The 22,685-nt window shown below is 42.4% G+C and overlaps 2 protein-coding genes across 5 annotated transcripts in view; one reads left to right on the top strand and one right to left on the bottom strand.

The window, feature by feature from the left end:
* Positions 1–18,986, bottom strand: part of septin8a (septin 8a) — a 28,570-nt gene extending 9,584 nt beyond the window's left edge. The window contains exons 1-6 of one of the 4 annotated variants that reach the window (XM_088278993.1): positions 18,685–18,986; positions 11,448–11,562; positions 10,334–10,529; positions 8,411–8,597; positions 4,528–4,689; positions 3,812–3,908 (exon numbers count right to left, since the gene is read on the bottom strand). In XM_088278993.1, the coding sequence (XP_088135119.1) occupies positions 3,812–3,908; positions 4,528–4,689; positions 8,411–8,597; positions 10,334–10,529; positions 11,448–11,562; positions 18,685–18,714 (787 nt within the window). In that variant the 5' untranslated portion in view covers positions 18,715–18,986. The remainder of the gene's footprint in view (positions 1–3,811; positions 3,909–4,527; positions 4,690–8,410; positions 8,598–10,333; positions 10,530–11,447; positions 11,563–18,684) is intronic. The other 3 variants (XM_088278994.1, XM_088278996.1, XM_088278995.1) reach the window with 3 other exon arrangements.
* Positions 18,987–20,268: 1,282 nt separating this feature from the next.
* Positions 20,269–22,442, top strand: sowahaa (sosondowah ankyrin repeat domain family member Aa). Its single transcript, XM_088279864.1, has one exon. The coding sequence runs from the start codon at positions 20,349–20,351 to the stop codon at positions 21,867–21,869; it is 1,521 nt and encodes a 506-aa protein (XP_088135990.1). The 5' UTR covers positions 20,269–20,348; the 3' UTR covers positions 21,870–22,442.
* Positions 22,443–22,685: the final 243 nt, after the last annotated feature.

Here is a 22,685-nt window from a genome sequence, read left to right as displayed (position 1 = left end):
CAAACCTATATTTGTCTAGATCTATAAAAATGATATACCCCTCATATAAAAAGCAGGCATCTTCAAATGCGTTACCCCGAAAAACAAACAAACAAAATCTGGAGATACATGCTTTTTACTGAGCTTGAGCATAAAACAAATATATGCCACAGTGTTATGAATCATTTTAAGAAGATTAAAAAAAAAAAAAGTTTTTTAATGGTGGTTCAAATCTTTAAATCTATGTGCCTTCTAAAGACCTTGATTGTTCTTTTCTGGCCAAAGAAAAACATAACGAGGAACCAGACTGGACCAATTCTTTGGCATCATATTTGAAGTACAACCGGATTAAGTTGAATTGCCAAGACGGCGTAAGGGTGACTTTGTTCTCACGAATGGTGTGTTGATGCAGCAAACGCGTTCAGAAACAGACAGGATGTGTTCTGCGGCGGATTGACTTGGGGTACCGAGCAAGCGCTCTTCATTTATATCATTCTATTTGTGCTGACCACAGGCTTGCACGCACACACAAACGGAAAACAGAAGCATGCAAACACAGACAGTAGAGAGAAAGAGATTGGTCTTGCAGTTCAGTTTCACAGGAAAAAAAAACAGTGGTCTGCCAAGAAACCGAATGGCAGCTAAGTGCTTAATAGTTTCCACGTTTGCATACAAGACACTCAAGTACGGGTGGACAAATAGCTGAGAAAACATCTGGAGCTCAGAGATAACATTCTTTAAGGAAAACACACACACACACACACCCACACCCCCCCCCACACGCACCCCCACACACGCACACACCCCGAAAGCCCAAAAGCCTGTTCTCCAGTCAGCAGTCCTTCTGTCCTTCCTTTCCTCCGGGAAAATTTCTCATGGCTTCTTGCAGAGGTTAGCATAACGCATCTATATGACATTTGCCTTGCACACATTGTTTCCACTCGCGCAGAGCCTCCTTTCACATGAGCTTGCTGTGTATAAAATGTGTTTCATGGGGGCTGAGTCATCAGTTTGCTTGCTACATAAAAAAATCAAAAAAATATTCTAATTAATGACTTTTTGCAGACAAGATTCCATTTACAGTGGTAAGCTTGCAACATCTTAATGATTTTCAATGAGGAAAAAAATGTCATAGAAATTTGGGAAATTCAACTGATGAAGCTCTTTTACACATAGTGGTTAAGTCTGGACTTCCTGTTTTTGTTCCTCCTGCCATGGACGTAATGGGACTTGCAGTCAGAGCCAATATTTTGACCAGCTTTTTGTGAACAGCGGTTTGGATTTTTAGCACATGTGACTCATACTGCAGAAGTTCAGGGTTTAAATCTCAGTTGCCACCTTCCAGGGTGGTGTTTGCATGTTCTCCCGGTGCTTCTCCAGCTTCCTCCCACATTCCAAAACAATCCTGTTAGGCTACTTGAAGACTAAATTGTCCACAGGTATGCCCAAATTGGTGGACGAGGACGATGGTGTTGGCAGCAGACCAGTATGGTCATTGTTGCTGACATTATTGGACTATTACTGAGGAAATAGGAATGGCTTTAGATCACCCTAATGAAGACCCAAAATGGACTGTGGAGCCAAGAACTCAAATATTATTGAAGGGGAATTTTATTTTTAAAGGTGAACAAATTGGTTTTCAAATTTGACAGCTCACTACTGACTTCACTGCAGTTCAATGGAAGCGGGCAAAAGACTCATGGCATCTGCACAAAATGTCCCCTTTGCTCATCTCCTGATGAGTGTTGCGCCTGTCACTCAGCATGAAGTCAAAGTCACAGCTGCAGGCGTTGTGTAAAAATATCCTTCAGATGATAATGTCCTCTGCTAATAATATATAAGGTTTACACCAGAAGCGCTCTAGTTGGCCTTGCGAGTGCACATCCCATGCTTTTGGACTTGTACAGTGGAACGTCAAAATTTAGCGCCCCCGTTGTGCTATATTTTCTATACATTATTGATTTAATAAACAATGGGGGGGGGGGATCGCTAAATTAGTGTTAGTATCTTTAGTTTATCCATGTAAACTGTAAGAGGAGAAATTATACTGGTGGTGGGGCGGAGATGATATATAAATGAAAATAGTTTTTCTTTTTTTTTAGGACACCCTGTGAAACACAGCCCAATGCAATGAGATCCAATACAAGAGCTGTTTTGACATAAAAATAAAAAAATAAAAAAACACCTTGACAAAGATAATGTTTTGACTGACACTGTCATTGAGCTACAAATTTAACACGTTTATTATTGTGGTCGTAGTGTGCCGTGGTTTGGGATCTGCACCACCGCCTCTTGACAAGCAGAAATGATTTGCGCTGCATAATTCTATAATTACCACATTTTTCATTTAGTTGTCAGAGTAGTCATGACAACAAGAAAACCAAAATTGATAGCAGCAGGGAGGAGTCAAGACTGCTACTAAGTGCACATCTCTGTCAAGGCTGGCAAAAAGGAAAATGCTGACTTTATTAGTTTAGTGCTGTAGTATATTGGGTTTCAAGTTTTCTTGATTAATGCTGGAAACATGGAACACAAAAACTTAAGTATCAGCACCGTAATCGAGGCAGGACAGTCGTGTATAAGGGAATGACAATGGCAGGACACGGTTGTGAAATTGTACACTTCTCCCGCAATTGCACCTGAAAGGATCTAATTATCAAAGTATAGGATGCTGTTTCACCGTGTTGCACTAATATCCCGTCTTTGCTGGGTTCTGAATTAAAAGGCACAAACGGGTAAATACTGGCTTTTCCGCATGGCTGTAATGTTGCGATTTTGCGGCATCTGTGATCAAGAGGCTCCAGACTCCTTCATGAACCCAATGTAGTGTTCAAGTGAAGCCACTTTCATAAAGACAATGCAAAATTAACAGACATAAAACATTTCCAAGTTAGGAATGGCCAATTTGTGGTCCTGTGGCGAATTTTCGATTTCATAGTTTTGATCCGCGCATAGAGCGGCACGATGGCCGACTGGTTAGCACGATGGCCTCACAGTGCACCGATGCAAAGTATGATTCCGGCCTGCCTGTGTGGAGTTTGCATGTTTTCCCCCTCGTGCCTGCGTGGGTTTTCTCCGGGTACTCCCTCCCGGTGTGCTTCCTCCCACATTCCAAAAACATGCATGGCAGGTTGATTAAACACTAAATTATCCCGAGTGTGAGTGTGAAAGCAGATCGTTGTTTGTCTTTGTGTGCCCTGCGATTGGCAACAAGTTCGATGTGTACGAAGATAGCTGGATAGGTTACAGCACCCCCCGTGACCCTTGTGAGGAGAAGCGGTACAGATATTGGATGTATGGATGATGCAAAACAAAATCCCATCATTTCACTCACATATCATATCAGTATATTTTTTTTAATTGTGAGTGGAAAATGGAAACAACCAATAAAACTGATTCTTTAATACTGCATTCACATAAAGTAGTAATGGAATACGCCGCATTCAGACATTTTCCACATTCGAGGTACATCGCCATCATAGCAGAAACCTTTGCAGAATCAAGCTTTTCCACAGCCCACCACAAACAGATAATTATCCTTGCCAGTCTGTTGTGATGCATAAAATAGTTGTCAAACAACGACGGTTGTTTACAACACGTCAGGGTGGGAGAAGTGTGAAACTTTAAACCCCTGTCACAGCATTGCGACATTCCCTATATGGTACTACTCACAAGGACAACAATTTGCTGACTCAACTCCATTTCCTGTCTGTGCCAAATGAAAAAAAAATGCAGACTTTTACAAGCAGTGTAAAAGGGGCCGCCGACTCCTTCACGAACCCAGAAACGCAACCTCCTCAAATCCACAGACACAATGCTTGTGTACACTCACCTTGCACGACACCCCAGGGGTACTGCCTGGCCCGCACTGTTTTGTTCCCAACTTTAACTTCTTCCACGCTTCCCACCACGGCAAAGGGCAGATGAGCCTGCAGACACAACAGATGTCACAGTGTCGCTGACATCATGCCTAAGCCATCAATCACATGTACTACTCGTGTCTTGTGCAGCAACACAGTGGCGGGGGGAAAAAAAGAAAGAAGAAACAATATGGAGGCTGTTTAACAACAGACGACATCTCTCATTTAGTTCACATGAGAAAGATGTGCAAGCATGTGGTCATGTGAGCTGCACCGCAGCTCTGTAACTTGTTCAACATGTGGCTCAGGGGGCGCTGATGGGCCTATTTTGGTGTTCTGATTCAACACACACTTTCAGAAAGCTATGCTTCGTCGGGTAGATGTGCCCAACCCACAACCCCAAAAATTAGGTGGCGAGTTGATGCCCGCTGGATGCCTGGTTTTGATATAGCGGAATAAAATGGTAGTGATGTCAGCCGATGCGAATAGATGGGGAAAGTAGGCGAGGATGAGCCAGATGTCAAACCAAACGCAGCTTTATTTATCCAAAGGGGGGGTGGAGTTTTTCCAAATGTTTTCTTTACTCTTAAGAGTTCAAGCTTTTAAAAGGCGGGCAATGGAATACGAGATTTTCACAGATAAATGATAATGTGGGAATATGCTTGCCTCACTTTTCACAACCACTTACATTCATGGAGGAGTTGATCTCGCTGACGGCTTCGTCGTCTGTTGGGAATTGGTATATCTGGACGCCGTTGCTCACTAGCTCGCTCATAATCTTGATTTTGAATTTGTGGAGTTCGCTCTTGGAGATCGTATCAGCTTTAGCAATGATGGGAATGATGCTGACCTAAGAGGGAGGAAGGAAGATTAGACATACGAAGACCGCATCGCACAAAAAAATGTCAACAAGGTGGCCGCAGTGCAGCATCCCACACAGCAATGAGTTACGTCTGACATGCATTCTTACATCTGACGATTATCATGTCTGACATGATGTTTGCATGCATCGACCTTCACTGCAAAGGCAACTTACTTGAAGTGAATGACAAAGAACATAAATTGACTTCCCTAGGTCACAAATGTGCAGTGATATGCAGTAAACAAGCTCGTCACACACACCAAAACAAACCCGACTGTAAAAACAAACAGGGCATCATCTCCGATGTACATCACATGCTCCTCAAATTTCCCCACTGGGAGGACGGCAAAGATTCCCACAGTCGCACATCAGTGCGCCTCGGAACAACAACAAATGCTTCTCGTGAGTCACATTATAAGCACTGCAAACTCATTAAGGGACTTGAAAAACTTTATTTATACTATGACGGTTAAAAAAAAAACAAAAAAAAAAACCTTAAGATTGTGACCGATACTAGAAGGTCACATTTCTTGAAGCGAACCGGAAGTACACTTGTACACTTCCCAGCTGGCCAAACAAGGTTCCTCATTCTTGTCATTTTTCCATCTTGTTTTTGTGTCACACTTCTGTATAAAACAGCGTGACATCAAACGGAGGGGACAAATTAACCCAGCAATTCCCACGTTTCACCCATGACGCTCTTACGGTATGAAACCAACCAAAAGGAAATGGCGTGTTGAATTAGAAGTGTATATTTCCAGACTTGCCTCAGAAAGTGGCAGTGCGTGTAATGTCATGAGTCATCACAGAAAATAACATCAACCTATTTTCTTTCCTCATAATTTCTATTTGAGGTGTGGTGTTCATTTAATCAAGTGGATCATAATTTTAGCATCCATTAGAGGTGATTATTTGAGGACATTTGTGGAATATCAGAAAGCATCTACAGTCATAATTTTGTTTGTAGAATAGTCCTCAAGTGGAAAAACTGAGTTAAGATATTTGGTATTATCCCAACGTTGACAGGGGAAAATTCCTTGCTGTTCATTGTGGGGTCAGGTTACGAGAAAACTGCAACACCAATTTGAGAGGTGTGACAGAGGCGGGACGCCATCCTACCCTGGCTTCTATAAAAAAGGCATTGGTGGATAAATACTGTATCTACTGTCAAATTTAAACACAGATTCTGGATTCTGGGTAGGCAGGCACACAGTCAAGATTTCCTGAGTCACCAAAAATAAACGGGCTTGGTTCAACCAAAACCAGTAAACCGTCTCTGATTTCATCCTAAAACACAAGAAAGTTGAATGCATCGGGAAAGAGCGATCTTAAAGGTTAGTAGAGGAAGGAATCTGTGTACTGAGACGCTTCCCTCGAAAAGATTCCCCGTCATTTAAGAACAAAAATAGGCCCATTGAAAAACAAAAAGATGATCTGTGTTCGTGCCTCCAAGCAGCGCACTCGGCTCATGATGCAAGGGAAGAGTGTGTATGCGTGTGTGCCTGCATGCGAGGGAGGTGCAATTTTTACACTCCGCTAATGAGGGGAAAAAACACCATTGTCTTGCGTTGACAGCAAATTGTACACACCACGAGGGAAAAGCTGTTTCTGGTCCACGTTCCCTGTTCTTCTCGTGACAGCACTTCCTGGCTTGACAGGAGATCCGTGTCTGCTTAGCTTCTACATTCAAGCACATAATCACTACAAGGGAAACATACGACAATGAAACCTCTAAATCAAAACTTGTTTTTTTTGGGGGGGTTTTCGCAACTTTCCATGTACTACAGCTCAGACTGAAGTCCAAGCAGTGATGTCGACTGGCTAGCTGTTATATGCATTGCTATGAAAGGCGGGTTTTTTTTTGTTTCTTGTTTTGTTGTTTCACATGTGTTAAAATTATCCATCCATCCATTATCTATACCGCTTCTCCTCACCAGGGTCGCGGGGGGTGCTGGTGCCTCACCCAGCTGTCTTCGGGCAGTAGGCGGGGTACACCCTGAACTGGTTGCCAGCGAATCGCAGGTGTTAAGATCGTTTATAAACAAAATAAAGAAATAGAAAAGGTGAAGCACATCTACAACAAAATTCACCGAATTAGCTTCCAAATCTGAACTAATCCGAAGCTGACCAGCATTCAAGAATGAATTTTCGTCAAACTTGTGGTCAGTGGCACCTCCAACTCCATTGTGGCTCACGCAACAACAGCAATGCTTACAATGACGCGTGGTGATAGATCGCCAGAAAAAAAATGTCTCTTTATAATCATAGGTCAAAATATGTCTTAACCAATGTGATGAATGGGTCCAAGTATCACAGCCCCGCCGAGTTCACTCAACAGCGACTCGCTTTCACATGAAACAATATTTATCTTTCACATTGTGGTGAGAATTGTGTGACGGGGATGCTGAAATCAAGAGTGGAGGGTCTCTGTGGACAACCACATTGTCCAGAAACAATAAGGGCACACTCACGTTTGACAATCCACAGCAAGCTTGGGATCACTTGACACATTTAGCCCGCGTTTGTGCACAAAGAATGGAAGTAATAATCAATTCAACCAACAGAGGCACTGTTAATTCATGTTTCATTCATCTGTAACTGAAGGTTAAGCAACATCAACACACACCTTCACTATAGCACAACACCTAATTTGTTGTGCTCAATACAACACTCGGCGGTTTGGCAATTCTGGAACTAATAAACAAAAAAATGCCTGAGTAGTCTGCATTTCTTTCTTCTCTCCCACAAAGGACAAAGTTTGGCTATGGAAACTAGTCATTGTTTTAAATAGCAACAGAAGACATTTGGCAGGGGAGTGCAGCCATGCGTTGATAGCTGAAGTACGCCAGCAGGTTTTGGTCACAAGCTGACCATCTGCTTTCATCTTGATTTATTTGCACTGCATCTCCAGGCACAAAGGGATAAATCTACCACTTTACAATAACGTAAATCAACGTTAGATTATATATGTACGCGCTTAAGTTACCATTCTGTGCTGTATATCAGTTTCCAGCAGTGAAGTGTCGGATGGTGTGGAAAAACATGAACATGTTCCTTGAATTATACAGATGTTTTCTTTTTTCATTTTGTTTTTTTCTTCCTTCCATTTTTCCATGCTGCATTCTCTGTGGCTGTGGTGGTCAAGAGACAGATTGAAATTCATCATTGTAATAAAAGAAACATGTTGGCTTCAAGAGGGACACCAACAGGTCTTTCCCAAAACTCCCCAGCGACAGAAGCTCTTAAATGCCAAAATAAACTTTTTCCTATGCAGAAATGGGTCAGTCAGAAAAAGCAAATAAAAGAAATCCTATATCAGGGGTAGGAAACATCTTTCCTGTAAGGCGCCACTTTTATATATACTTCCAAGAGACACATTAAATTCATGAAAAAATATGATGCACAAATCAAACAAATGACTTTGGGACTGTTTATAACATCCTCTGAGCTTTTATATGTTTTTTAGAATTGTCGTGTTGGCTCAAATATTACATTCCCCACCCCTGTCCTACAAAATGGAGGTGGAATCTTGCAGTTTGACTCAAACTCCTTTAAACTGCGAGAATGAAAACAACACCTGGGCAAAAGCGCTCAAGGGGATGAAAGTTACACCGTTCTTAGTGAAAGCGTATCAGGATTTGACTCTCCTGATACTATTACTTGCTTAACAATGGGCTAACAGTGACTAAGACTGGTTTGGTGAGGTTACCTTGCTGTCGAGTTTCTTCATTGTCACCAGGTCCAGGGACTTAAGCGAGTGTCCTGTTGGGGCGATGAAGTACAAGCAGATGTGGATCCTGGTGTCGTGGTAGTTGAAGAGCGAGCGTTTAATCTTCAGCTCTTCTTGCAGGTAGTTTTCAAACTGAGTGTCGATGTAATCCACGATAGGCTTGTAACTGTGCGGCAGGACAAAAACAAAAGGTTTCATGTTTTTCAGTAAAAGCAGAAACACGTGTCTGCTAATATGTGCTGGTGCTGAATGCAAGCATTTAAGAAGCTTGTCACTAGGGTAAAAGCTTGGTTGTTTTTTTGTGAGCCGGTTCTTTGCCAAGATCTTAGCTAGAGGCTACATAGCTGAGTGTTGTAAGAGACTTGTGTTGAGTTGTTGCACCCTCTGAGCCTTCTCTCGCAAGGCCAGTGGAGGACTTGAAGTCACACCAGTGACCACAGTCAGTCCAATTGGGCTTATTTACTCGTTTTCATAAGTCACAAGAGCTGAACCAAAAATCTGCCTCAGGACAATGGAACAGCCTGGCGTTGAGCATTTTGGAATTTGATCAACATTCTCAGTAAAAAAATGTGCCCTATCAAATGCAGTATTTGATTCAATTACTTCTAAACACCATCTTCACAGATATCCCTCTGAACGAATCTTCAATCTTCTTTTATGGAATGTGCCATCGCTGACCTTTGAACGTGCATTTGCAAAGCGCTGCGGGGTCTGGCCTTTAGTGGGCCACTTTAACGTGGCCTACTGAGGAGGCTGCTCTCAAAGGGCGTGAGAATGCCGCTTGTTGGTCGGGCTCCAACTCTTAGCAGAGGACTTGGTTCCTCGACTCAATGTAAAGACTTCCTCACCGCCGCTTTCTCTGTATTATTTTCAGTCCCGATGGGGAAAGAAAAATGTGCGGGAACGTGCACAAATTTGATGTCTGCTTTTCACATCTGAATGCAGAACAACATGAACCTAACGTGGCAACCACTCAAGAAAAATAGTTGCTGAACGAATTAAAACGTGTCGATATCCATCACTTTCATGCCCAAGTACGATACCAGATTCGTCCTTACTATGCAGTTTACTAGAGGGGAAATGATAGAATATTTTTTAAATACTTAAAGGGGAAGTCAATCCCCAAAAAATTCTACCTTCACTAGTCTGAACACAGCATTCTTATGAATATTGTGTTTGCGGAATATGAGTTAAGCAGAAAAATTCACCGTTTTTTTTAGCCATCTCGGGGTGGGCCATTGTGTCACTTTCTGTCGGTTGACAATGACATTACAGTTGTGCGGGGCTCAGCTAATGATCAATCACGGCTCACCTGTTTTCTGATGCTGAGCCATGACTGGTCGTTAGCTGAGCCCTGAGCAACTGTGTTGTCATTTTTAGTCAATAAAAGTGGAAAAAATGGCCGCCTCTGAGGTGGACAAAAATCCGTGGATTTTACACCTTAACTCATATTCCACAAACGAAATATTAAGGAGAATGCCATGCTTTGACTTGTGGGGCCTGCATTGGACAAATTCCTGGCGGTTGACTTCCCCTTTAAATTATTTTCCAAACTAATACATATTTACTTAAAGATTGAAATATAAGTTTTGTTGGACTATTGAGGCTTTTTTTCCCCCCATAAAAAACATATGTTCAAGACCACTTTTGGAGCATTCCAACATTGGAGCTCATTTCTTTGAAAATGGTATCTCATTATTCCCAGAGTTGGGCTCTTGACTCTTTTTTACTCTGTCCCCCACCCTCCGGCCATGATCTCGGTACCGTTCCGGCCTCAAACCTCTGGCCTTATTCATAAAAATTGTCGGCCTCCGACCCTGTTTCCACCACCCACTTCCCCTCCAACATCCCCGGACGGACGGACTGTTCCGCCCCAAGCTCTGATTATTACTACACCCTTACCTGTCATCTTTGTTGATCTGGTCCCCAAAGCCGACGGTGTCCACAATGGTGAGTTTGAGGTGGACGTTGCTCTCCTGGAGGTCGTACGTCCGAGGACGCAGGTAGACGCCGTTCTGGTAGTGGCTGGCCTCCTCATTCTCAAACATGGTGTTGAAGAGCGTGTTCATTAGCGTCGACTTGCCGATGCCCGTCTCCCCTGAGGACGATCGGAAGTAACGTAAAGGTAAGACGGAGCAACATGGAGTGCGTGGTGCGTTCAACAGCTCACACGAGATCAATACGTCTGCTTTTAAACGCTGCTTTTACTTTCACAAACACGACTCAGACTTGGTGTTTAATGTTATGCAAAATGCTCAATGCCTAGTGCACTGTTGGTGTTGTAACGGACGAAAGAAATATGAGCCTCTGTGCAGCATATTGGGTGAATGCTGAGAGTCAGGCAGTCATACTAATTGGTATAGTGAAACAAAAATGCTAACAGTGTAAAATGTTTGTGATTGCGTCACCATTTCTCTGAAAGCAAATGAGCTACTCCATTACATTGCAAAATACCCAAAACAGTTTTTTTAAAATGGTGGACTGAAAAAGATAGGAGACCTCAATGACAAAATGACATGGTCAGTTTCATCTTTGTCAGGGTTTCGTAATTTTTTTTAGTACCGACTAGACTGAATGAATTTGAAAAATAATAATTATAATAATTATAATAATTTCCCCCCCCATCAAAATTGGGAACTGCATTATAATAAACAATATGACATTTTATCGTACATATACCATATTTTTTTGAATGACAAGTCGCTCCAGAGTACAAGTTGCACTAGTCGAGAAAATACATAATGAAGAAGAAGGGGTCACTCTGGTGTTTAAGACATGTTTAAGACGCAACTTTTATTTTCCAAAACAAACTCACGCAGAGACGCTCAGGAGCAAATTATCTGAACAACGGCACCAAATGTTTATGAGTTGGTTTCTTTTGTTTTGTTTTTTGTGTGGCTGGCATTAAATTCATTTCACAGGGATAAAAATTGATTTAATATACCCCCCAAAAATATTTGCAAGCTTGGACACATAACTAAAACACACACGTCACGGTACAACTGTATTTACTTACCTACACAGAGGATGTTAAAGCAAAAACCCTGTGTGACCGATTTGCTGACCAGTTGGTCGGGGAGGCTGTCGAATCCGACATGGCCACCCAGATTGAGGCTGCGCTTCTCTTCGTTCTGCAGCACACACACACACACACACACGCACACATACATACACAAAGAAATATATATATATGTGAGGGACGAAAAACTATTTTTGGAGATTTTTGATACAGCTCTTATATTGGATCACAGACTGTTAATGATGTGAACACGAACGTCACCATCGAGACAGTCAGTAAGTGAGCACAAAGAGAACGTGTCGAAGCCGCAGATGAGAACCTTGAGATGAAAGAGGCTACAAGCTAAGCGCTGCTAATCTGGCCGAGTCACCAAACGGCCGCATTCTTGAAGGCTGATGTCAGCCTGAGAGCTGAGCTCGGCTAGACGTGACCGCATCAGCAACCTTCGCATACATGACGCCGCCCCACATTTATCATAAACCTTGAACTCCGAGTCGTGTATTCAGGTACATGGTGATTGGTTTTGAAACATAACAGACGAAAGGTTTATGAGAGGAAGCATTGACTGGAGTGAATGGTCAAAGGTCATCCATCCCTGAGAAAACAACAGTTCCCAGGCCAATGTGTTGCGAAGGACAACAGGAAATGGCTGCAGGGAGTGGCCGCGGTGGGTCCCGGAAAAAAAAGAAAAACAGTATGAGACACAATAAGGAGAGGATATCAGATTTCCTTTAATATAGGTTTGGTTCTTTGGTCTTGTTTCTACATCTAATGTTTTTTTTCTGACCAGGCAAATCGACATTTGATTAGGTGTGGTTTTCTTTGCTCTATTTTATTGGCCCCATTCATTCCGACAACCACTAAATGCAAAATCTCCTGTTTGCCAAAAGTCACTACAGACCTTTTGCAAGCCTTTATCAGACTTTGTAAAGATAGTAAGCTGCCAAGGTTGCTGGTTGCTAAAATATTTATTTCAAGGGTGTAAATGCAGAGTAGCATGACTAACATCCAGACAGCATTTGGAGTTGAATAAACGTGATGACAAAACGTGACAAAAGCAGAAGGACGAACCGGGGTGTTACCACAGGCGGTCATACTCTCCCCTCCACCAAACACGCACACACACACATTTAGCAAGTTCTGACGTTGCCTGGGTGATTTGCTTTAACTTGTCATGGAACGTCGCAGGGGCTGTTGCGAACTTGCAAGTGTTGCTGTGCATTTTTACATTCGGGCTAGTAAGATACACATTGTGCCATGACTGAAAGACAGGAAGAAGCTGAACTTTCTCTGTTACGTCGATGATTCCCAACTACACATGCCTTTAAAACTAACCAACCATGTGATTGTCATTATGTGGAGGAATGTCCCATTGAGATTAGACAAAGAAATCCCTGTAACTTTTTGCGTCTTAAAACTGAGAAAACTTAAAAGTGGAATATTGGCTCTACGCAACAACTACTATTACCCAAAGTGAAAAGAAATCTCAAACTTCCAGCTTGCACTGACTCCTCCTTGGCTTGAAAAGTGATTTAAAAGTTTCGTTACCCGCTCGTAAAATATTACATGGCCAACTTGCTGACTCGCTGGTACCGTATGTTCCATCCCAAAACCTACATCCTCATCATACTGGTCCCATGGTAGCTCCGGAAGCTCAAAAGAAGTCGGTGAGGTCAAAAGCATAGGCTCCAGTATTGTGTAATGCCCCCCCACAGGAGAGTGGCTAGAACTGTTTAAATCTGATTTCAGACTTATTCTTACTCTTAAATTAACTCATGCAGTTGTGAAGAATATTTTACAGCAACATACTGTGTGACAAATGTTGCCCACTCAGCATCCATTCTGGCCTGGTTATCCTGGAAGGGGGTTTCCCTTCCTCCGTGGTCCCTTCTCAAGGCTTCCCCTAACAACCCCCAAATGGTGTTCAGCACTAAATACATTTCTTTTATTGGTCATAGAATCATGTGTGTGTGCATGCGTATTAAACTTTTGCGTAGCCGTACACCTGTTTGTGGGGTCCCAAAACATAAAAATCAGTTGAGATGTTCAAAAATGCCCCCTTTACATCTATTATATAACTAGCAATTATTTTTTTTCCAAGACTAACTCCAGAGCAGTCTGATGTGGCTGCTAAGCCACGTGGAAAATGAGGCCCAACTGGACCGCAGCATGAGGTGTCGAGAACAGATGTCGGATTGGTGGGGGCGGGGGGGGGTTCTGGAGACCCTCAGGACGTAATTCAAACGTGTGAGGGCAGGACACCACCTGATAACCTCGATGACAAACGCACATGCACGTCCTCAGATGAGAGGGCTCGCTTCTCATCCAAGTTCCATCATGCAGATTTAGTCAAGCAACCTTTCGGTGCCACATATCATCAAGTGGACATTTTCAAGTCGTGTTAGTAAAGGATGACGGTAGAAATGTCCACCCCGCCCAGAAGATGGCGAAAGTTAAGCGCCATCAACCTGCACTTGTGAGTTCTTACAGTTTTTCGAGTGACAGTGATGACACGAAAATATTTTTCTCTGTTAAATGACTCAAGTGTCCTCCCTTCCTGTTCCGCAATTCTCACGCGCCGCGGTAGCCCCGCCCCCTCACTCATCTACAGCCCACAGGAAAGACAAAATAAATGAGGGAATTGTTTAACCAGACATGTTTATCTTCGTGAGACTTTGCTGACACTAACGCGAAACTCAGAAGAAAACATACAAATCGTGAGAAAAATGCAGAATCGCTCACTGCTCACCTAAAGAATGCATTTGAAGCAGCATACAAAAAGAAATAATAGTGTGAATCTATGAAACTGTCAATTAAGCAGATTATGGCGCCTTTTTTTTCACCGTGGACACACTACAATTTGGTTTTCCAGTGATTTATTGGAGCACAAGGGACAGGATTGATTGACTGGAGAAGATGAGATTGCACAGTTCAGAAGCCAGAAAAGCATGTGGAAAAGATTGAACGTGAAAATATGCAAGTGCATGCAGCTTTCCACTTGTCCTCAGTAATGAACAGAAAAAAAACCATTCATATCCAAATGCCAGATCAAATATTTGAATGATCTAGGCCAGTGAAGGAATCCACCATGAAAACAGTCTTCAACTCCACAGTGCAGCCTCCCTTTTTTTTCCTTTTATCAAACATTTGCACAACTATTTGTCGGAATTGTCATCCCGGCCTGTTGTTTTGAAAGCAATTGTCGTGGTCTGACATGCATTTTATCCGCCAAACCAGACAATTTGTGAGAGAAGCACACTGAGCAGGACGAGACCATTTTGCGGGATCGCTGCGCAAGAGTTTTAAGTTAACGCATGTTGTTTTTTTTAATATTAAAAATGTATTTCGACACATTTTATTAAAACCACAGTTGTACCTCACAACAGATTTATGCATCTTTGGGGTTTTTTTCTAAAAGGAACAATGCATTCTAAATAAATCGGAATGCGTGACGCTGTCGTGGAGCACCGCATAACATTTTTTTTTTTAAAGAACCTCAATCACTTGAGGTCTACGTCTCAGATTTTGAGAGCCTCTGACCTCTTCTATACATAGATATCGACTCATTCACACAGCGGCGCCAACGCTGATGCCATTCTTCATGCACAACATTGACTGACAACCTCGCCTCGAGGTGCTCGTGGGAAGGTAACTCCATAAGCACCGCAATACATCAACGATGACAAACTACATCCTGCATTCAGCGCATACCGTCTGACCCGAATGTGTTAAATAATTCAGTCCGTGAATGCGTCTGAGAATTTCTCATTGCTGTACAGTCCATATAAGCAAAGGAGCGTTGCAAGAATCTTGTGGCATGGCATGACTGCACGGTCTCTTGCCTTGAGTTGTTCATGATGATAATTCCAGATTGCATGCAGGCCTAACGGGATGGGGTGGGGGGTGGGGGGGTGACAATGGTCTTCGAGGTCAGTAAGCACCCTACATGGTGACGATGTTGTAGGGCTTTTCCTTATATAACAGCGGCGCAGTATGCTTGGGGACCAGAGAGTGTGGCTGGTACAACACCCACCATGGACCAAACCACAAGTCAAATGTTGATGTAACGTTTTCAGGACAGATCATGCCCCCCCAAAAAAACTAACAAAAAAAAAAAGTAAAAATTTAAACAATCATCAGTGAATCTCGCATAACTTCAGCCCCGTGACAATTATTTATCGATGACATACACCAAAATGGTTATTCATTGGTTAACATTTCTGCAATTGGCTGGCAACCAGTTCAGGGTGTCCCCCGCCTCCTGCTCGCAGATATCTGGGATAGGCTCCAGCACCCCCCGCGACCCTAGTGAGGAGTAGCGGTACAGAAGATGGATGGATGGATGGTTAACATTTTTTGGTGAGTGTATGCAAATTGGACGACTGGAAGATGAGATGCCAAAAATGTGATTGGTTTCAAGCTTCGAACGGCGATGTGGAGTAGTAAAGTCGGCTAATCTGTTTAACTCCTCGCACAGATTGGTGTCAAGGAAGTGCGCTGAAGTTAACCATCTCCACTGAGGGACAAGGTGTGTATGATGGGGAGGAGCTACGTTTAGCCAGCGTTGTTAGCGGACATTGCAAACAGTCGTTGCTGCATGTCCAGTACATGCACACTTCATTATATCATCTATTATCCATTTAATATTACTTTTGTAAGATGGGTTTGAAGTGATATTAAACTGTGTCAGGATCATAGATAATGTTATATCAAATGTTTGAAATAAGAAAAGGCAATTACAAAGGTTTGCATCAATTACACACAATATTTTTTTTATTTGTGTCAAAATAATAAACGTTACTATTAATGTAAACCTTTGCTGAATTCAAATTGCGAGCAACCACTAATTCAACTGTGCCAGCGTACATCACCTGCACTTACTTTGAGGACAACACAACTGCTTGATTTGATCATTATTCATCGACAAAACAGATGCAAATTATTCTGCAAACTTGACACGCACGTGGGTTCAAACATCACTGGAGGGCTTCTTTAAACGAGCGGTGTGCCGTGATGCATTGGCCTGGGTTCGATGAGAGAAAACAACAGTTGCAGGGTAATTGGCTGCATTGATCGCCTGGCCTGGCCTATATATGCAGAAGCTCCGCTCACTCCGCGACGTGTGCCAGTGACACAGCCGTATCAATAGCCGTGTGGCCTTTACACCAACGGGGTCGGTTTGTTCAATATGGTCTCACTTAGTTCCCAAAAACAGACAGGAAGTCAGGCAGGCCCCAGCTGTGCAGGCGCTACCGCTGCGCTGGCCCTGCTGCTCTGCATTCTCAGCATTTTTCCCCCATAATCAATGCCCCATTTTTTTATGCCAAAAACCCAGTCAGCAGTACAACTTTGTGTGTGTGCTAGAAGCTCAGCAGCACAAACTGCTTTTGATCCCGTTGCTTTCTTTTTCTTTTTTTTTTACAGACGTGTGTTGCACAAACAAGGAGTAGCCCAGAGCTTCCTGTTAATCCCTTTATCCTTCTAACGCACTCCTGCCGAGTGTCCACTTCACAAAATGCATTAAAACTTTTAAGAAGCCCCGAAGTAACAAGACTTAATAGGCACACAGAATTGATACAAATTGCTCCAAATTACAGAAAGTTGGGGGGGAAAGTTCATTTAGAGGAGTAGTTGCAATATTACTCTATTCAAAAAGTCACAATGTGAATTCAGTTTTGTTCCTCATTAGAAAAAGTTGTAAAATTACACAAATACTTTGTCATAATGTTAATTTATTGCATTCATAATGTTATTAGAACAAAGTCATAATGAGAATAAAATTTCAATATTGGGAAAAAGTTAGAATTTTACATAAATGACATCATACTATTACATTGCGAAAAAAGCGCAGTGTTACCAGAATACTGTCACACAATGTTAAGGCAATTAAGTCAAAAGTTACAATAATACAATACAACTTTATTAATATAGAGCATTTTGTGAAATGAAAATAAAATTGAAATATTACGAGAATTAATCTTGATTGATCTTAATCAATCTATGTGAATAAACTCACAATTGCAGCCTGGTCAACCTGGAAGGGGGATTCCCCCATCTGTGGTCCCTTCTCAAGGTTTCTCACTTTTCCCCTAATGGGGTTTTGAGTTTTTCCTTGCCCTCCTGGGGGTTAAGATCGGGGATGTCGATTGTGGTTATGTAAAGCCCTTTGAGACTGTCTGTGATTAAGGGCTATACAAATAAAATTGACTTGACAAAAAAGTGCAAATGTTACAAAATAGTATCATTACATGAAAAAAATCTTGAGTACCAATGTTACAAAATAACGTTGCAAAGTAGTATTACAAGAATAATTTGGTTACGTTATAAGAATAAAATTACATTAGGTGCAAACATGTCAGAATGTTACCAGAATAAAGTCAGAATCATGTGTGTGGGGGGGGGGGCTGAGCAATGTTATGAAAATCACAAAAGTCTGTCCTAATGTGATCAGAACAAAGTCAGAATGTTATGATAATGTAGTTTAAGGATATGAGAATGTATTTTGAATCCTACAAGAATTTAATATCAGAATAAATTCTTAATATTACGGGAATATAGTCATAAGGTTAGATGCACGAGGTGAAAATATTACAACAAGTTATTTTTACAAGAACTCTAATACACTATACAATTGTCTATTGAATATCAACAAGTCATAATCACAGAGCTGTAAGCGTTCAATCAAGTCCACGAATCTTCCATGCACCACAAAAACTGCAGTTGATTTATAGCCCCCAATTATATGAAATATTTCAAATACATTCCAGGATGAAATACATGTTGACAGCTTTTAGTCAAGAAGTTGACATGCGGAGGCATCTTTATGATGCGCTTCAGCAGCAGGCACATGCAAAATTTGGAGCATTACCTGCAAGCTAGCTCCCATTTGTCCTGTTTCTAATGCAGTCGTTTATTTAAAAAAAAAAAAAAAACACCCACGCCAATAACACACACGCGCGGTGTTGAGTATAGCGCGACACTAACATGCAAAACTTCACCAAAAAATAACTTTAAAGAGGAGTCATTTGTTTGGATTAACCTGCTTCCACAGACCACTTCCAACCGTGTGGTGGGCTGAGCCCCCACAGACAGCCCACATTGGAGGCTCCTAAAGCGGGGGAGAGGCTTAGCCACACACCCGCTAACACTCTCCGTAAATCTCTATCGCGACCGTTTTTTAAGGGGGATTAAAATGAGAAAATGCCACCCTCAGACGGGAGTGGGGTTCACTCACCGAAAACACGTCCACGTCCGTAGCAGCCATAGTGCGGAACGTGCGGTGTTTGGGCGTGCTGCTAAGCCGGACTGAGTGAGAAGTGGGGGGCGAAAGGAGCGCTGCCCTCGTCTCTCGCTAATGCTCGCCTGCTGCTGATAATACAAGAGAAAAGAGGGACAAGAGCACTCACGTACGCGTCACGGTCGCGTCGCTTCGACAGGCTTATTGTCTGTCCTTCCGCGTTGAGTGTCACATATTCGTCTTCAAGTCATTTATTCACAATAAAAACAATTCATTCGAAATGGAACTCAGACAGATCTTGCATCAGCCTTCTTTCGTTGCATAATATTTCATTTGAAACAATATACAAATATTTTTTTCTGATTCGTCTTTGGCGAAGCAGTGCACGACGGGAACATCCTTTCGTTATCGTCCGTGGTCCGTCCCAACATGGCGTCATACGTCAGCAACCTCCCACTCCTCGTCCAAAAAGAATGTGAAAGAAGCTGCCTGCTGCAAGCCACGACAGGAGCTGGAGAAATCTGTGTCACTGAGGGGACATTTGAGCAACTCAGGACTTTTGGCAGAATGCGTTGGTTTTGCAAAGTATTAGCAATGTAAAAATGTAACACAAGTCCAGTTGAACAATGTTTTGATAGACAATAGGCATTCTTGAACTATTGTTTTTTTGTAATGTTTTCAAACTGATGTTTCTTATAGTATCCTTTGCAAACTTATTTTCAGTTCTCGTGTTGGAACTCATTTGACGGTACAGCAGGTTTAGCGGTGTTGAAAATGGATGGATGGGAAAAAAACATGTGTAACTATTTCCTCGCGTTGTATTGGTGTAGATTCAAATTATTTTTGCAAATAAAAAAACGACGCTGCGCCATTCACAGTTGAAAGGTATTTTTTGTTTTATCAATAAAAATTTTTTTTTCAATTTTCTTGTGTCCGTCTTATGGTTTGAAACGATCCATATATATTTATTTCAAATTTGATATTTTAACGTTTTTTTATTTTATTTTCATGATTTTTTTTCTTAACTATATATGGAAGGTTCGTTTTGTCAGTTGAGATAAAAAGCAGCCTTAATTACATTTACTTCATCTCCAGGATTTGAAAGGTCAGTTTTAGGTATTTACGCATCAATTTGTTGATTTCAAATGGCCATTTACCAGTTTGGTCTGGAAACGTCTTGTAAATTAGAAATGTTAGTTCGAATTGTATTTTGTTTTCCAAAAAGAGAAAGTCGTCATTTCAATACATCTTATGGCAAGCTATTTTCAAATTTTTAATTTATTTTCAAATTCAACATTAAGTATCATTTTTATTTGTATTGATGAATAAACTTTGGCTTGGATACACCTGTAATTTATTACATTACTCTTATTACACATTAATACACCTTAGGAAGCAAGATTTTTTTCCCCTTTTCACTTCATACACAAGTTTAGAAGGTTAGTTCTATATTTTATTTTTATATCTTTCGAAGAATTAAATTTATAATGTGGTAGAAAAAAGTTGTACAGTAGTTACTGTTTGTTGTAACAATGTACTTATGCAAATTACGTCAGACAAAGACGCAGGTAGGCAGGAGGAGGAGCCGGTCAAGGTGCACTGACAGCTCCACTGGAGAGGAAGCTTCGTCTTTTCCTTCATTTATTTCCTGAAAAAATAAGATGTCGTTGACCCGGGAGCGCGTTGTGTCAGTACTTCTGTCCGAGGGCGGCCGTGTTAGCAAAGCCAAGCTACTGGCGACCTTTCAAGGCGCGCTCGAGTGTGACGACCTTGACGAGAAGGCTCGCAACAGGGAACTTTTCAAGAGCCTAGTTAACAGCGTCGCCTACGTCAAACGCGGGGACGACGGTCTGCCGTACGTGCTGCTCAAGAAGGTCTACCGCACATGGACACCGCAGGAGGAGAAGAAGAGCCACGCTGAACAAGAGCAGGAAGGTGAGCAGCTGGAACTGAGTCAACCTGAGACGGTTGGGAACTCAAAAAGAAATGCTGGACAGAAACAAGATGAGCAGCAGGAGCAAGACTCCAAGAATTGTGCTGGACAGAAAGAGGAAGAGAGCTTGGCTAAAACTGGAGTGGACTTCAGGACCCATGCTGAACTGGAACAGGACTACTGTCATCAGACAGGTGTTGTGGAGCAGAGTTCTGTGAACACAAAGAGATGTGTTGGACAGGAACTGGAAAATGAACAGAAAGCGCAAGACTCCACAAGTTGTGCTGGAGAAGAAGATGAAGCGAGCCTGGAGGCAGGTGAGCTGGGACAGGATCCACCTGAGATTGCGGGGGACTCACAGAGCCGAGCCAAACAGGAACGGGAACACACAGAGCATCTCTCTCCTTTTCAACTAGCCCTGCAGAGGAGCCAATGTTACGACATGAGAATCAAGCCGACGCTCAATGTAGAGGTGAATCCCAAACCGTACGCTTTGCCCCTGAGGATGCCCCCAACAAAAAGGCCTGAGGTCCCCAAACCAAAAGTGGACCAGGACTCGCCCCTCAAAGCGGATCCTTTCCAATGCAAAGCAAAGACCGCCAAGGTGTCTGACGAGTCCAGAATCCCCTCGGTGGTGCCGCTGGAGCCATCGGAGCATGAGTGGTTGGTCAAGTGCGCTGCGGGCCACTGGAGTCAAGTCTACGGACTTCTTCTGAGGGACGGCCAGCTGGCCGAGAAGCGAGACTTCATGTCGGGGTTCACCGCCCTGCACTGGGCGGCCAAGTGTGGAAACACCGACATGTTGGTGAAGATCCTGGACAGATCCGGCACAGACGTGGACATTAACACCAAGACCCACGGCGGCTACACACCCTTACATGTAGCCGCCCTGCACCAGCAGTACTACGTGGTGGCCATGCTGGTGAGTGAGTACGGCGCAGACGTGACGGTCCGGGACAACGGTGGGAAAAGGGCGTACCACTACCTACCCCGGGATACCGCGCAGAGCATCAGGGAGATGCTAGGACAACCCATATCCCAGAAAACACCCGAGAGGCAGGAGGAGGCTGAGATCTTCGACCTGCCTAAAGGTCTGCATTCCATAAGTCGCCTCTTCCAGCCGCATCAATCGGGCCAACGGCGGAAGCACAAGCAAAGGCCTGCGTTCTACTCGCTGAGGGATGAGCCCCAAGACCAACGACATGACGGAGCCTTCAGGCAACGACTCCCTTCGGATGCTTTTGTCTAATTAGTTCTTGTAGCCATGTAAATAGTCATAAATAAATTAAATACAATGACATCATGTATTGTCATGATTCAGCAATCACAAATTTGAATTTCTGTGCTGCGACCAAAGCCATCTCTGATATAAAAATATTGAGTCAGTGCAATCTTGTGATATGATTTTGCCGAAGAACTATGTTGAACTGAAGTTCTGTGAGAAACCTCTATCTGGGTCTGTAACCTGTTTAATCGACAAATAATTGCATGCAATCAAGCAAATTTTTAATGGTCATTTGTTTGGGTATAGTATCGAGTTTTGTCAAAAGATCGATGAGTTAGATAAAACCAGCATTTGATTTTTAGCGGTGTGACAAAATATTGAAACAAGGAAGTAGTGTAACCACTTTTTTTTTTTGCACCTTTGCGGTATGCGCATGTTGCATGTGAATGTGATTCAGAAGTGATTCACATGATTATTTTACAATTACTCACTGTCCCTGAAGGCACCAACACCCTGGAGCAGTGTGATAATAATATTAATCTTAATAATAATAATAATGATGAAATGAATCCGTTGGAGTGTCACTATGTTGTTGGGCCATCGGAACGAGGAAGAAGCTAGAGGTATACATAAACATTTTGGTCACAATTTATATGAATAAGAAGAAGATGCATTAGGTTGTCTAGTTTTCTTTATTCTATATTTTTTATTAAGGGGTTGTTGACGCTGATTAACATTAAATCATAGCCATTGTTGAAATAATTATCCATGGAAAATTAACATTACTATAACAAAATTTTACAATTGTTATTCTATACATCCAATTTCATGTATTTTGTT

The sequence above is a fragment of the Idiotropiscis lumnitzeri genome, chromosome 17, assembly GCF_059441095.1.
Source record: "Idiotropiscis lumnitzeri isolate Australia: NSW breed Sydney's pygmy pipehorse chromosome 17, RoL_Ilum_1.0, whole genome shotgun sequence".
In the NCBI taxonomy this organism is placed as follows: domain Eukaryota; kingdom Metazoa; phylum Chordata; class Actinopteri; order Syngnathiformes; family Syngnathidae; genus Idiotropiscis; species Idiotropiscis lumnitzeri.
Note: the sequence above shows the minus strand (reverse complement) of the source record. Positions and strands in the feature narration are given on the sequence as shown.